The 15,000-nt window shown below is 49.7% G+C and overlaps 1 protein-coding gene across 1 annotated transcript in view; it reads right to left on the bottom strand.

Annotated features, from left to right (window-relative positions):
* The window catches only part of carmil3 (capping protein regulator and myosin 1 linker 3), a 34,951-nt gene that overhangs the window by 1,272 nt on the left and 18,679 nt on the right, over positions 1–15,000 (bottom strand). Inside the window, exons 16-38 of the mRNA XM_083690427.1 lie at positions 13,247–13,351; positions 12,434–12,503; positions 11,898–11,979; positions 11,426–11,522; positions 11,275–11,329; positions 10,654–10,826; positions 10,068–10,136; positions 9,039–9,132; positions 8,745–8,843; positions 8,400–8,519; positions 7,969–8,082; positions 7,310–7,485; positions 7,042–7,129; positions 6,613–6,732; positions 6,232–6,298; positions 5,919–6,106; positions 4,756–4,835; positions 3,846–3,965; positions 3,289–3,460; positions 2,622–3,006; positions 1,119–1,243; positions 733–976; positions 97–204 (exon numbers count right to left, since the gene is read on the bottom strand). Of these exons, the coding sequence (XP_083546553.1) occupies positions 97–204; positions 733–976; positions 1,119–1,243; positions 2,622–3,006; positions 3,289–3,460; positions 3,846–3,965; positions 4,756–4,835; positions 5,919–6,106; positions 6,232–6,298; positions 6,613–6,732; positions 7,042–7,129; positions 7,310–7,485; positions 7,969–8,082; positions 8,400–8,519; positions 8,745–8,843; positions 9,039–9,132; positions 10,068–10,136; positions 10,654–10,826; positions 11,275–11,329; positions 11,426–11,522; positions 11,898–11,979; positions 12,434–12,503; positions 13,247–13,351 (2,951 nt within the window). The remainder of the gene's footprint in view (positions 1–96; positions 205–732; positions 977–1,118; positions 1,244–2,621; positions 3,007–3,288; positions 3,461–3,845; positions 3,966–4,755; positions 4,836–5,918; positions 6,107–6,231; positions 6,299–6,612; positions 6,733–7,041; positions 7,130–7,309; positions 7,486–7,968; positions 8,083–8,399; positions 8,520–8,744; positions 8,844–9,038; positions 9,133–10,067; positions 10,137–10,653; positions 10,827–11,274; positions 11,330–11,425; positions 11,523–11,897; positions 11,980–12,433; positions 12,504–13,246; positions 13,352–15,000) is intronic.

The following is a 15,000-nucleotide window of genomic DNA, read 5'->3' as shown; positions in this document are numbered from 1 at the left end:
TCCTCATTCTGTTCCATGCATTACAATGAGCCCGTCCTCCGATTTCTACCTCCACCAGCCTCCCTCTGGTGAGAGACAGATAGACACAGACAGTACCGGGGTAGTCCAGGGATTTGATTCGGTTCTGGGGGAGTCTGGGTTTTTTCACTGGGGGTTTGCGATCTGAGGACCTCTCCAGATCTCCGGGGCTGTCCCGCACCATGCCTGAAGGGAAATGAAATGAGACATACACACAGGGCCGGGACAGGGACACACATGAGGTGGCTGAAATGCTGCAGTCATCATAGGCGTCTTAACAGGTGTTCTGTTAAGGTGTGGGAACAACACAATACACCCGATGAAGGCAGGGTGACGTGCAGAGTCATGCAGAGCAGGCAGGCCACCAGGCACACGCACACAGTACACACACACACACACACAGACACACACACAGTACACACACACACACACATCCCAGGAATAGCACAGACACATGAACATACCCGTGTCACATGACTTAGCCTTCCGGTTGCGATAAGGTTTAAATGGTACACCAATCTGTCACATGTTTAAATGGTACACCAATCTGTCACATGTTTAAATGGTACACCAATCTGTCACATGTTTAAATGGTACACCCTCCTCATCTGAGTGATTAAATGTCAACTTTAGCCACAATCCATTTCATCATCACCATCACCGCCGTCATAACCTTATCCTTACATTTGATTGACAGTGTGTTACATCAGATACCTTGAACAGATGAATCGGATGATTCAAACACAGGCTTCGCAGATGCTGGTGGCACGGGAGGCGGGCTCTTCCCATTGGTCCCTTCCTCTTGAGTGACAGGAGCAGCAGACACATCGAACGTAGGCTTGGCAGAAGCAGGTGGAATAGGAGGCGGGGTCTTCTTGCCATTGGTTGTCTCCTCTGGGGGAGTGACGGCAGGCGATGTGTTTGGAGATGTCTTGTCTCTGGATAGATCTTTAACAGGCTGGAGAAAGAGAATACAGTATGTGTATGGTGAGTCTCTGACACTGTTAAACACACACACACACACACACACACACACACACACACACACACACACACACACACACACACACACACACACACACACACACACACACACACACCTTTTCAGGAATAGGAGGACGCTGTCCCTCTGCTCCTCGGGTTCTCTGCACCTCCTCACGTCTATTTCCATTCCGCTCCTCCTCCTTCTCTCCCTCTCCCTCTCCTGGATCCTCTGTTGATTGGTCTGGAGACAAAAAGTGACTCTGTGATCATGGGATGTAAAGTCATTCTGTTGCCCATGTTGTCCCCTTGATCACCAGCCTCCACTGCAGAGGAGGTTGAGGTGGAAATCGGAGGACGGGCTCATTGTAATGCATGGAATGGAATGAGGAATGGCATCAAACACAGGTGTTATTATTTACATTTACATTTTTAGTGGGTAGTGGGGATGAAGTGGTCTTTAGGAGGGACAGTTAAGATGTAGCCTGAAGAGATGGGTCTTCAATCTACAGCGAAAGATTGGTAGTGACTCTGCAGTCCTGACAGCAGTGGGAAGCTCGTTCCACTAGCGGGATGCCAGGACCGCGAAAAGCCATGACCGAGTAGCGCGACTGCTGCATCCACGTAGAGGCTACGGTGCCAGGCGCCAGCCAAGGTGGAGGAGCAGAGTGATCGGGCAGGTGTTTGGGGGCTGACCATTGCTTGCAAGTAAGGAAGGGCTGTTCCCTTTGCCGCCCGGTAGGCGAGCACCAGGCTCTTGAATCTGATGTGAGCTGCTACCGGGAGCCAGTGAAGGGTGTGAAGGAGGGGGGTGACATGGAGAATTTGGGGAGATTGAACACCAGACAGGCGGCAGCATTCTGGATGAGCTGCAGGGGTCTAATTGTGGAGGTGGGGAGCCTGGCCAAGAGTGTGTTGCAGTAGTCAAGGCGAGAGATCACAAGTGTCTGGACCAAGAGTTGTGCTGCTTCTCTGGTAAGGAATAGACGTATCCTTCTGATGTTGTAGAGAAAGAATCTACAGGAGCGTGCTGTCGCTGTGATGTTCACCGCACAGGATAAGTGGTTGTCAAGGATCACCCCAAAGTTCTTGGCTGTCTGGGAGGAGGTCACAGTAGAGTTCTCTACTGTGATGGAGAAGTCTTGGAGAGGGCAGGCTTTCCCCGGGAGGAAGAGCAGCTCAATGTTGTTAAGGTCAAGTTTGAGGTGGTGGGCTGACATCCAAGCAGAAATGTCTGCAAGACACGCAGAGCCACGTGTTGCCACCTGTGGATCAGAGGGGGGGAAAGAGAGAAAGGGTTGAGTGTCATCTGCGTAGCAGTGGTAGGAGAATCCATGTGAGGAAATTACCAAGCCAAGAGATTTGGTATAGAGAGAGAACAGTAAGGGCCCTAGGACTGAGCCATAGGGGACCCCAGTGATGAGGGCTCATGGAGAGGACAGCGATGTCACCTGGTAAGTGTTCCAGTGTTATCATACCAAGGCTACCATCTACATCTGCTACATCCACATTCTACAATACATTAGTCAGAAGAGCCATCACTACTGCTCTTCATCATTGGAGAGTGAAAGAGTTACAACATATATATATATACTGTATACGCTGTGTTTGAGGTGCAGTACCTGAGCTCTCCTGCAGGTGTCTCTGTCTCATGCAGGCCAGACTGGGCTTGCTGCTCTGCGGAGGAGGATCTGGTTTCTGTCCACAGGGGGCGCTCTCCTGCCGGTCCTCCAGGGACTGTGTCCCCTCAGGCCCCCTGTCCACCGGCGTCTGCGTGTCAGTCCGAGGACTGGCCATCGGCTGCTCCAGCCTGACCGGTTCGGCATGTCTGTCCGTCTGCTTGTCAGCCAGAGCAGCGAGACCGTTGGGACGAGTGTCGCTGTGGCTGTCGGGTTCCGACTGTCTGTCTGTCTCTCGGTCCGACTGTCTGTTGTCACAGCTGCTCGTGTCTGAGTCTTCTATGTCGGCTCCGATACAGCTGTACACCATGCTGACCAGGTCCGAAGGCTGGAAGGCAGGAGAGAGAGAGACAGATTAAGTTGAATTTATCAGGCAGGTTTCCCCGGACACAGATTAAGCCTAGTCCTAGACTAAAGAGCATCCTCAATGGAGATTTTCCATTGAAAGTAGTGTGATTTAGCCCAGAATTAGCCTTAATCTACTGTATGTGTGGTAGCCAACAGTGCAAACTGATTAGAAACGCATTAACACATATTTAGGTCCCTACTAAAATATGGTTGTAATAGGATGAGGGCCCCTACATAGATGAACTGTATAGAAGGTTTCTACCTGTCTCTGTATGAGGCAGGGGGGGCTGCCCCCCCTCATACCAGGCAGTGGTACTCCCTGGATGAGGGGCCGGGGGGAGGACAGCTTTCCATTGGCCCCCTCGATGGAGGCCTCCGCCTTCCCAGGGTCCTTAGGGTGCTGAATCATCGAGTAGACATTCTCTGAGTTACAGCTGAGAGAGAGAGAGAGAAAAACAGAGAGAGAGAGAGAGAGGCAGAGAGAGGCAGAGAGAGAGAAAGACAGACAGAGAGAGAGAGGGGCAGAGAGAGAGGCAGAGAGAGAGAGGGGCAGAGAGAGAGAGAGAGAGAGAGAGAGAGAGGCAGAGAGAGAGAGGCAGAGAGAGAGAAAGACAGACAGAGAGAGAGAGAGGGGCAGAGAGAGAGAGGGGCAGAGAGAGAGAGGCAGAGAGAGAGGCAGAGAGAGAGAGGGGCGGAGAGAGAGGCAGAGAGAGAGAGAGATGTTAACTCCCGAGTAATACACTGTATGATGAAGGGTGGTCATACAGAGATAGCATGTAAGGCTGGAACATAGCACAGGCTCCTCCCCTCCCTCCGTACTCTGCGTCCTGATTGGAGATGGTGGAGTTGCGGTTCTTGCGGAAGCCAGAGAAGATGGACAGAACGCTGCGTCTCTTCTTCCTCCTCAGGGCCTGGGCTTGATGGTGGGATGACAGCTGACTGAAAAGGAGGAAAAGATAAAAATATGAGTAAGCTATTGGTCAAACTGTATGTGTATTGGAGTAAATACTGTATATGTGAAATGTAAAGGGACCGGTATCAGCTGGCGGAGGTAGAAATCGGAGGACGGGCTATGACGAGAATGAGCCTGTCCTCCGTTTTCAGCCTCCCCTGATGTATAGGTATAGTATGTGCATTTTAATGTATACAGAATATCTTTGTAGTGTATATATGTAAGATTATCGATATATAGATATTTTTATGGCATTTAAGCATTTAGCAGATGCCTTTATCCAAAGCGACAACAAATACATTTGTTTAAGTAAGTGAATCATCTATCCAACAGTCATCATAAGACAAAGTAATCAATGCTCACACCAGGGGCCATTAGCTAATGCCAGAAGCCAATTTCTTTATTTTTTATTATTATTATTATTAACAGGACAGAACTTGTACAGTGGGGAAGTGGGGGTGAAGACGTCTCAAGGGCTGGGGTTAGGGTTAGTACAGGGGGGGTAGTGGGGGTGAAGAGGTCTTTAGGAGGGACTGTTAAGATGCAGCCTGAAGAGATGGGTTTTCAATCTACGGCGGAAAAGAAAGGGTTTGGATCTTAACATGTATGCAGTATAGCGCAGTTCTTTGAAGTAGTAATTAAGATATTAATATGTATTCAGGTATACAGCAGGTATACAGCAGGTATACAGCAGGTATACTATGTATAAACAGTGTGTGTGTGTGTGTGTGTGTGTGTGTGTGTGTGTGTGTGTGTGTGTGTGTTTGAGACAGGTACCTATCTGGCAAGACTCTCTTGGTGTAGAAGTCTGGAAGTCCGTCCTCCAGCAGGTTGACAGCTCCGTTCTCTGAGCAGTGCTGCGGAGAGATAACAGGATTACATCAACCATCAACTCAACCGAGGAAGCAATTAGAATACCAAATGACTGTGAGAAAGAATGTGATCTCCTGCCAATAGAAGTCCATTTTAGAGTTCAAACACGGCTCGTCATCATCCACTTTAGTTGGACAGATTTAGAAAGTCTTTTTCTAAATCCAAAACAAACAGATTAAAAAGTTGCCACTGTCATGAGAGAGCCTGTGACAGCTTCGGAGTTAAAGGGAACTTATTTTTGGAAAATGCCTCTGGCACGAACAACAAGGATGGACGAATCAAATAGCTGTAACAACGGAAGGTGGAATAAACCGAGAGGAGAATAAACACTAAACTAAAATAGTAAAAAGCAAATAAATGAGCTGTCACCAGAGACGTGGTCCCCAGTCAACCCCTAGCATCCAGGGAAGACACCCTAGGGACTTGTGTGAATCTAAAAAGATTGGCTAGGTACTGTTGTGTTTAAACAGCATTCAAACAATCTATCTAAATCCCTGGGAAAGGTGTGTGTGGGGCGGCGGGGGGGTGGGTAAATTAGATTACTTTATTGTCTGCTCGAGCAGAGATTAGTTTTGCCTCACACGCTCCGACAAGATAAAAAGGTACACAAAACGCAATGACACATTAATGACATCAATGTATTCAAAAAACACAAGGCTCTAAAACACAAAAAAACATATCCACATTCACATTACATCTATAAGCAGCCAGAAATACATCTAGTCCATCGACTCTGCTGGTCAGTATTGCACATTCAAATTCACATTAGACTACCCATAACATGTTAATCTATACTAATAATATATGCCATTTAGCTGACGCTTTTATCCAAATCGACTTACATTCCAATGAGTGCATACATTTCAGTATATATGGTCCCAGCAGGAATCAAACCCACAACCTAAGCGTTGTTAGCACCATGCTCTACCAACTGAGCCAGAGTTGGACTACCATAACATGTCAATGTCTGTGGACCTTGTCTGTTCCTTTAGAGCACGATGTGCCAAGAAGGTATGGACTAGTCTGACCCTCTACTAGAGGTCATGCTGAGGTCAAAGGTTACTCACTGGATCCAGGGGGAGGTTTCCTGTCCTGTGCCTTCGCGGGGGGCGTGGCCTGACGTGTGTCACGTGACGCAGTGGTGACCCATGGGTAGGGAGGGTGGACAGGCACTCCCATGAGGCTGAGCGGGAGAGGGGGGCAGAGTGAGATGGGGCCAAGGGGGGAGGGGAGGAGCTGGGGTCTTCACCCAGACCTGAGAGAGGGAAAGAGGGACCGGAAAATAGAAAAAGACGGTCAAACTTATGTTATGAGCCGCCCGTAATACAGTTGATGAAACTGAACAGTTAGTGTGGATCTTATGAATCTGTGTAAACTCACTCAATCGAGTGGAGACAGGACGGATCCTTCTGGTCCTGGCACTGCGCTTCTTAATGGCAATGGTGTCCTAGTGAGAGGGAGAGAGAGGTCAGACACACACTGACACACACACACACACAGACACAGACACAGAGCTGTGTGTGGGTGAGTGTAGAGCCTCAAGCCAAGCCATAGGCACACCTGCTCCTCCCTCCATAGCTGTTGGCCCCTAGGGTGGCGTGTTGCAGCTAGATTAATTGCTGTATTAATATTGATGGGGGTTGTCAGACAGACCCGGGGCTCTGCACACACACACACACACACACACACACACACACACAGAGACACACAGAGACACACAGAGACACACAGAGACACACACAGACACACAGACACACTTACGATGTTCATTCCCAGGTCCTCATCAGGGAAGTCCAGTGAGTCATTGAGTCTAGACTGTCTGATGGTGCGCCTGCCTGTCCCTCCCTCGTCCCAGCGCTTCACCTGGGACACCTGGCGCAGCTGAGATAGAGACATGGTGGACTGGTTTGAGACAATGGGAACTGGTTTGAGACAATGGGAACTGGTTTGAGACAACACTGAGCCAGAGATACAGTAAGAGGCAGATGTAGCCATTGCAGAGAAGTAGACAGACACACAGGCAGAGAGGAGTGTGGGTAGTGTAGTGTAGTGTAGTGTAGTGTAGTGTAGTGTAGTGTAGTGTAGTGTAGTGTAGGGTAGCGTAGTGTAGTGTAGGGTAGTGTAGTGTAGTGTAGTGTAGGGTAGCGTAGTGTAGTGTAGGGTAGTGTAGTGTAGGGTAGTGTAGTGTACCAGGGTTTTGTGAGTGGTGTAGAGCTCCTGAAGGATCTGGTCCACTATGGAGTTGGTGAGGTAGGACACCACAGACAGCTTCACCTCCCTGAGAGAAAAAGAGAGAGAGAGAGAGAGAGATAGAGGAGAGAGAGAAGAGAGAGAGAGAGGGAGAGAAGAGAGAGAAAAAGAGAGTTTTCCTTATTTCCTTATTTCAACATCAAATCCCCCGTCGTTGTCTCTAGACCCTTCCTCTCTTTCTCCCTCCTCCCTCCATCCCTTCTCTTACTCCAGAGCTCTGTTGACGTCCTGTGCAGCTCTCTCCATCAGGGCGGTGCGGATGGCGGAGCGAGGGATGGAGACGCGTTCGGTGATGGAGGAGAGGGGAGGGTTGAGTCGCTCTGCTGCGGAGGAGGACATGGGACACAGCTCCCGACACAGGGACACCATGGAGTCCACAATCACCTGGAATCAACAGAGAAATCATTCACTACTGTCGGACCACAATCACCTGGAATCAACAGAGAAATCATTCACTACTGTCGGACCACAATCACCTGGAATCAACAGAGAAATCATTCACTACTGTAGGACCACAATCACCTGGAATCAACAGAGAAATCATTCACTACTGTCGGACCACAATCACCTGGAATCAACAGAGAAATCATTCACTACTGTAGGACCACAATTCATCTATCCATCCATCCTTCCATCTATACAACCATCCACTTATCTATCCATCCATCCATCCACCCACGCACCCACCAAACCATTAGCGCATCCACCAACTGTATTCATCAAGCCATCCATCCACTTATCTATCCATTCATCCCTCCTTCTCTCCATCCACCCACCCAGCCTCCCTAGTCTAACCCCAGTCTAACACCAGTCTAACCCCAGTCTAACCCCAGCCAGACAGCTGTAGAGGAGGGGTGTGGAGTGTACCTGTAGTTCCTTGTCAGCCGCCTTGGCCAGCTCTCCAGCCAGGGAGTCCAGCCTCTGTCTGACTGGCCCGTCCACTGACAACACATGAGCCAGCTCACACAGAGACGGGTACAGCTGAGAGAGAGAGAGAGGGGGGAAGAGAGAGAGAGAGAGAGAGGGGAAGAAAGAGAGAGAGAGAGAGAGAGAGAAGAGAGGCAGAGAGAGAGGCAGAGAGGCAGAGAAAGAGAGAGGCAGAGAGAGAGAGAGGGGCAGAGAGAGAGAGAGAGAGAGAGACATACAGACAGACAGACAGACAGACACAGACACACACAAGGGGGTTTGGATAAATTATATAATCTCTCACACACAATTAGAGCACATCTGAAATAGACAGAGACAGAAGAGATGTGAATACATGACACATAGACACAGTAATTTCCATAAACACTCACCGCTCGGGAGTTTCTGGCCTCCTTCAGGACCTGTCTGGCAGCCTGTAGCTCTTCGCCTTCCTCTGAACCTCTGAGAACACACACCTGCTGCTGCACACGCACACACAGACGCTCCATCACCTAACACACACACACATACACACACACACACAGTGTTAATTAGTGCAGTCTTCGATCATGTATAAACACATGCGCGAGCGCACACACACACACACACGCGCAAGCACACAGTGTTAGTCAGTGCAGTCTTCAATCACATATAAACACATGCACGAGCGCACACACACACACCCACACACACGCACAAGCACCCCCACACACACACACGTCCACACACGCACACACCTGTTCAGCAGTGCTAGTGACCAGGCCCTGGTGCAGGCGGAGAGCCTGTTTCTGAGAGAAGCGCTGAGTCTGGTTGTTCCTCAGCAGAGAACGCTGGATCTGTCACATGGAGGGATGGAGGGATGGAGGGATGGAGAGATGGGGGAGGGGGGAGGAGGAAAAGGAAGAGATGGGCATTAATGAGACCAGGAGGGAGATGCTGATAGGCCTTATCGGTCAATGTGACAATGAAAGATTGATAAAGGTCACGATGTGACAGTGTGATGGTGTGATGTCACGTCCCGGGGGCGTCACCTTGCCCAGCGCCTGCTCAGTCTTCTCCGGCGAGCTGCGGTACGCCTGAGTGACATCGCCGAGGGGGACGGGCATGTACTGCAGGGTGAAGTTGCTGACAAGAGAAGGCGAGGGAGGAGAAAAGGAAGGAGAGGAGAAAATCCAGCATGAACTTTCCAGACATATTTCTTCCTCTATTAATAATCCAATCCACCTCTCGGCTTCCCTTGAACACGGTGGAAGTGCTGGAGGCAGGGGACAGATAGCCGTCTGAACGTCTCGGGCTGTTCCACTGAGTCCCTGTCATTAGAACCCAGACAGACAGATAGCCATGCCTCACAGACAGACAGACAGACAGCCATGCCTCACAAACAGACAGACAGACAGACAGTCATGCCTCACAGACAGACAGACAGAGACAGACAGACATGCCTCACAGACAGACAGACAGAGACAGACAGACGTGCCTCACAGACAGACAGACAGACAGAGACAGACAGACAGACAGACAGACAACCGTGCCTCACAAACAGACAGACAGACAGAGACAGACAGACACGCCTCACAGACAGACAGACAGACAGACAGACAGACAGACAGACAACCGTGCCTCACAAACAGACAGACAGACAGAGACAGACAGACACGCCTCACAGACAGACAGACAGACAGACAGACAGACAGACAGACAACCGTGCCTCACAAACAGGTCGCAGGGGTGATGAAACGCTGCGCAAGAACAAACACTGCAGAGGAGGCTCAAAGATATCCTGCTTACTTTAATGTCTTTAATGTCTCACGTACATGCTTGTGCGCGTGCGTGTGTGTGTGTGTGTGTGTGTGTGCACGAGTGAGTGAGTAAGTGAGTGAGAGAGTGAATGAGTGTGTGTGTGTGAGTGAGTGAGGTGTGTGTGTGTGTGTGTGTGTGTGAGTGAGTGAGTGAGTGAGTGAGGTGTGTGCGTATGCGTGTGTGTGTGTGTGTGTGTGTGTGAGAAAGACAGAATGTGTGTATGTGTGTGTGCAGTGTGTGTGTGTGTGTCTTAGTCTTACTGTTCCAGGGCTCGAGCCACATCTTGTAATCCTGTAACTGTGGTATTATTGCGATCCCACGTCACACTCCTTAGGGAGGGATGAAATAGGAGGAAGAAAGAGAGAGAAGGAGAGAGAGAGAGAGAAATAAGAAGACCAAAATAGATCAATCACTGATGAGGAGCCACAGAATCATCTCAACTTTCAAACACATTGCTCTTGTGCCGTGCAAAACACTTCTACAGATTCAGGGTTGCAAATAGAGTACTGTACGCCGCACTGTGAATAAACAATGAATTCTAAGTATGTTTCACTGGTGTCCGAGTGCCTACAGAAATAAAACCATAACATCACATGAATTTTGCAGTAGATTAACTACTTGTAATGCACAACAACTGCATAATGCACTTCCTCCCTCTAGCCCTCCCTCGTCCCCCTGCCCCCCTCCTCCTCATCCTTTTCCCTTCCTCAGCTCCTCCCTCTCGTCCTCCTCCCTCTCGTCCTCCTCCTTCTTCTCTCCCCCCCCCCCACCTCCTCATCCCCCTCCCCATCCTTTTCATTTCCTCAACTCCTCCCCCCCCCCCCCCCCCCATCCTCCCTCTCTTACCTGAGTGTGGTGTTGATCTGCAGGGCTTTGCTGAGCATCTTAGCCCCCGCATCCTCCAGGCTGTTTCCACTCAGATCCACCTTCCGGAGGCAGGTGTTGCTGCCCAGGGCATTCACCAGCATCGTGCCCCTGGAGCGCAGGCGAGAGTCAGCCAGAGAGAGAGACTGCAGGGCCTGGGAGGGAGAGAGGGAAGATGGGGAAGATGGAAAGAGGAGAAAGGGGAATAAGAGAGAAAGAGAGATGGGGAATCAGAAACTAGGCTCTCAAAGTGAAGTAAAGTTAGCATATGTGTGTGTGTATATGTGTGTGTATGTGTGTGTGTGTGTGTGTGGGATCATTATCAAAGTAGTTAATTATTGAGTGAGCTCATCATGGAGTAGCTGCACTAAGAGAGAAGGCCTAGAGCCCAAAGACTAAAGCAGGCATCAGAATGAATCATTCACTAGGACTGGAGGACAACATAGTCATAGTGTAATGAGCATGGGAGTGTGTGGGAGAGAGGGTTACAAAGATGCCAATATTATATGGGTATGGGGTGAAGAGGACACACGTGCGTGTGTGTGTGTGTGTGTGTGTGCGTGTGTGCGTGTGTGCATGTTTAAAAGCCAAAACAGAACTCACACACTCTTCCTCCTGAACTAACTGCACCAGTTTCTGTAGGATTTCATCCAGCACCCTGCCGAGGGAGGATTGGCAAGGTTAGAGCATTTCTAAATCATCCCCATCATCACAGTGTGTGTCTGTGGCTGCCTGCGCAGGACAGGCTTCCTACCTGCCCTTAATGTTGAAGTTCTTGCCCAGGAGCAGGTGTTTGAGGGAGGGGTGTCTGGAGAAGGCTGGGATCACCGCCAGCAGGTCCGCATCCAACCCTGAGAGCCAGGGACACGCGTGCACACACACACACACACACACACACATAGTGACACACACACACACACACACACACACACACACATAGTGACACACACGCGCACACACACACACACACACACACACACACACACACACACACACACACACAAGCAAGACGTTACTTAATCAAACAGGACAGCCCTTAACAGGCTCCTAAGTCCTACCCTGGCATAATTCAGGGGAGGCTGATGGAGATAGAAATCGGATGACATGACAATTAGCCTGTCCTCCAATTTCTGCCTCCACCAGCCTCCCTTGGTATGGATAGATACACAGCAGAGAAGGGGACTGTACACAGGCCTCTTTACAGTGTGTGAAGGTCAGTCCCTTACCGTTGTCTGAGATGTCCAGAGTTCCCACACAGGAGACCCTGGGAAACAGCTCCTGGAGCACCCCAGCACCAGCTGACCTCAGCTGAGAGGGAGAGATGAGGAGATGGGATGTGGAGAGAGGAGGAGTGAGAAGATAGAAAAGAGGGTGGTTGGGAAGGTAGTAAAACAGCAGGTCAGAGAGACAGACAGAGAGACAGAGAGACAGACAGACAGACAAAGACACAGACAGAGACAGACAAGACAGACACCCCAAAACAAAGAGACAGGCAGACAGACAGGCAGACAGACAGAGACACAGACAGAGACAGACAACAGACAGACAGACACCCCAAAACAGAGAGACAGACAGACGGACAGACAGACAGACAGAGAGAGAGACCGGCAGACAGACAGGCAGACAGACAGACTGAGAGACAGACAGACAGACAGACAGACAGACAGACAGAGAGACAGACAAAACAGAGAGACAGGCAGACAGACAGACAAAAGAGAGAGACAGACAGACAGACAGACAGAGAGACAGATAAGTACAGTACCTCACAGCCACTGATGTCCAAGTGCAGGTCAGTGATGTGAGGGTTGGAGGACAGGCCCAGGAACAGAGCTCTACGGGGAGGGCAGAACAGGACAGATAGATGATATATACGCCATTTAGCTGACGCTGTTATCCAAAGCGACTGACATTACAGTGAGTGCGTACATGTTTCAATATATATATGCGCCCAGCGGGAAACAAACCAACAACTTAAGCACTGTTAGCGCCATGTTCTACCAACTGAGCCACAGAGGAGCACCATAGAGGAGAGAGGGAGGGGAGAGAGAGAGGGGAGAGAGGGGAGAGAGAGAGGGGGGGGGGAGAAAGAAAGAAAGAAAGAAAGAAAGAAAGAAAGAAAGAGAAAGAACTCATGAAAATATTAGAGAGAGAGAGAGAGAGAGAGAGAGTGAGAGAGATGAGGTCAAGAAATCCTATTTCGCTCTTCAGTTTGTTTCGTTAACTACCACGGCAGAATTTCCATCAATTTCCATCAATTTCCCTAAAATTGAAACCCACAAGTTTTTTTTTTTCACGTACCCGGGAGAGCTACAACAGTCTTAAGGGATTTGGAGGAAAGGAGCTTAAAGAGGATTCAAGACATCCTCCCTGAGAACCCGTAAATCCAAGAGAAGTGGCAAATTATTACACGAGAAAATACACCTTTAACTCGATGGAAGGATTCGATTTTTTTGTTAAACAATATCGTTAATGTATTCATGTGAGTGAATTAATAATGAACAAAGGTTTCTGTGATGGGGAGTCTATGGTTTTGGCGGGAGGCCAGAGTGGAGTCCACTCCATCGCAACCTCTCACCTCAGAGTGTCTGGAGGCAGCTTCATTGATGACAGGCTGACATGGGTGAGGCTGAACGCTGAGCTGAAGAACTGCCTGAACGTAGGGAGAGTCTCCCTCGCTTTCCTAAAGGAGAGAGAGAGAGAGAGAAAGAGAGAGAGAGAGAAAAATGGAGAGAGAGAAAAAAATGGAGAGAGAGAGAGAGAAAAATGGAGAGAGACAAAAAAATGGAGAGAGAGAGAAATGGAGAGAGAAGTAAGAGAGAGAGAGAGAGAGAGAGAGAGAGAGAGAGAGAGAGGAGGAGTAAGGGACAGAAATAGAGGATTGAAGAAGTGAGAGCGGGAAAGGGCAGACATTTGACATTTAGCTGTCTAAATAACAGACAACACATTTCATGATCTTGGCATAATGACAACAAAAAGGAGCAGTGTATCAAACCATCTGTTGCCAGATCTGGGTGTGAAACCATGTCCATGACTCCCGTCGCACGCACACACGCATGCACGCACGCACACACGCACACACAGACACAGACACACACAGACACACACACAGACAGACACACACACACACACTTGTGTGTGCTTACCAGCAGCTGAAAGAGAATGAAGCTCATTGTGAGCATGTAGTCTCCTCTCAGCCGTACCAGATAACAGAATCATCCATCCAAACAGTTCATTGTAATACAGGGGGACTGTGTGTTCCTGCCTCGCTGAACAGCTAAAACGCCTTTTTAGCCTGACCATACAAATAATTAATCAAGAGAAGGAAAGGGAAAGATAGAGAGAGTAAGCGTGTGTGCATCTGTGTGCGTGTGTGTGTGTGTGTGTGTGTGTGTGTGTGTGTGTGTGCGTGTGTGTGTGCGTGTGTGTGTGTGCGTGTGTGTGTGTGTGTGTGTGTGTGTGTGAGAGAGAGAGAGAGCGACAGAGAGGTGCCGGGAATAAGTAGAGGGATAGATAGTGAGCATGACATTATGATAAGTCATCCTAACATATGCACTACGACCTCCAGACTTAGAGGCAATAAAGCACAACAGTCACAGGGGGCTTAGAGAGGCTTCTGTCACAGAGAGATGGGCAACAGATACTGTACACAGAGAGAGAGAGGGGGGGGGGGGGGGGCACCATGGTAAACAGAGAGACAGTGGATGCACTGGTGGGCAGAGTGTAGAGAGAGGGAGAGAAAAAGAGAGAGAGTGTGTAGATAGAGAGAGCGAGAGAGAGAGAGTTTAATATTCATGAGCCTTTCACTCTTATCAGCTGAAGCAGATTTCTGTTGTGCTTCATGTGGAGTGATCAGAGCCACACTGCCACAAACACAGCTTATTACCACGGCCAGATGAAGGACAGAGAGATGGAGAGAGAGGGGGATATGGGGGAGGGGGGCTAAAGAGAGAGAGAGGGAGATAGGGGGGAGGGGGGGAGGGGGCCTAAAGAGAGAGAGAGGGAGAGAGAGGGGGATAGGGGGGAGGGGGGGAGGGGGGCTAAAGAGAGAGAGAGGGAGAGAGGGGGATAAGGGGGAGGGGGGGAGGGGGATAAAAAGAGAGAGAGAGGGGGGGTAAAGAGAGAGAGGAGAGAGTAAAAATGAAAGAGAGAAGGCGAGAGAGGCAGTAGAGAGAATAGCTGGAGGGAGAAAGAGAGAGAGAGGGAGAGGGAGAGAGAGAGATGCAGAGAAAGAGAGAAAGAATGAAAGAGAGAATGGCGAGAGGCAGTAGAGAGAAATCGCTGGAGGGGAGAGAGAGAGGGGGGGGCGGGGGGAGAGAGAGAGAGAGGGGG

The sequence above is a fragment of the Argentina silus genome, assembly GCF_951799395.1.
Source record: "Argentina silus genome assembly, chromosome: 18".
In the NCBI taxonomy this organism is placed as follows: Eukaryota; Metazoa; Chordata; class Actinopteri; order Argentiniformes; family Argentinidae; genus Argentina; species Argentina silus.
This window is presented reverse-complemented; position numbering and strand designations above follow the sequence as displayed.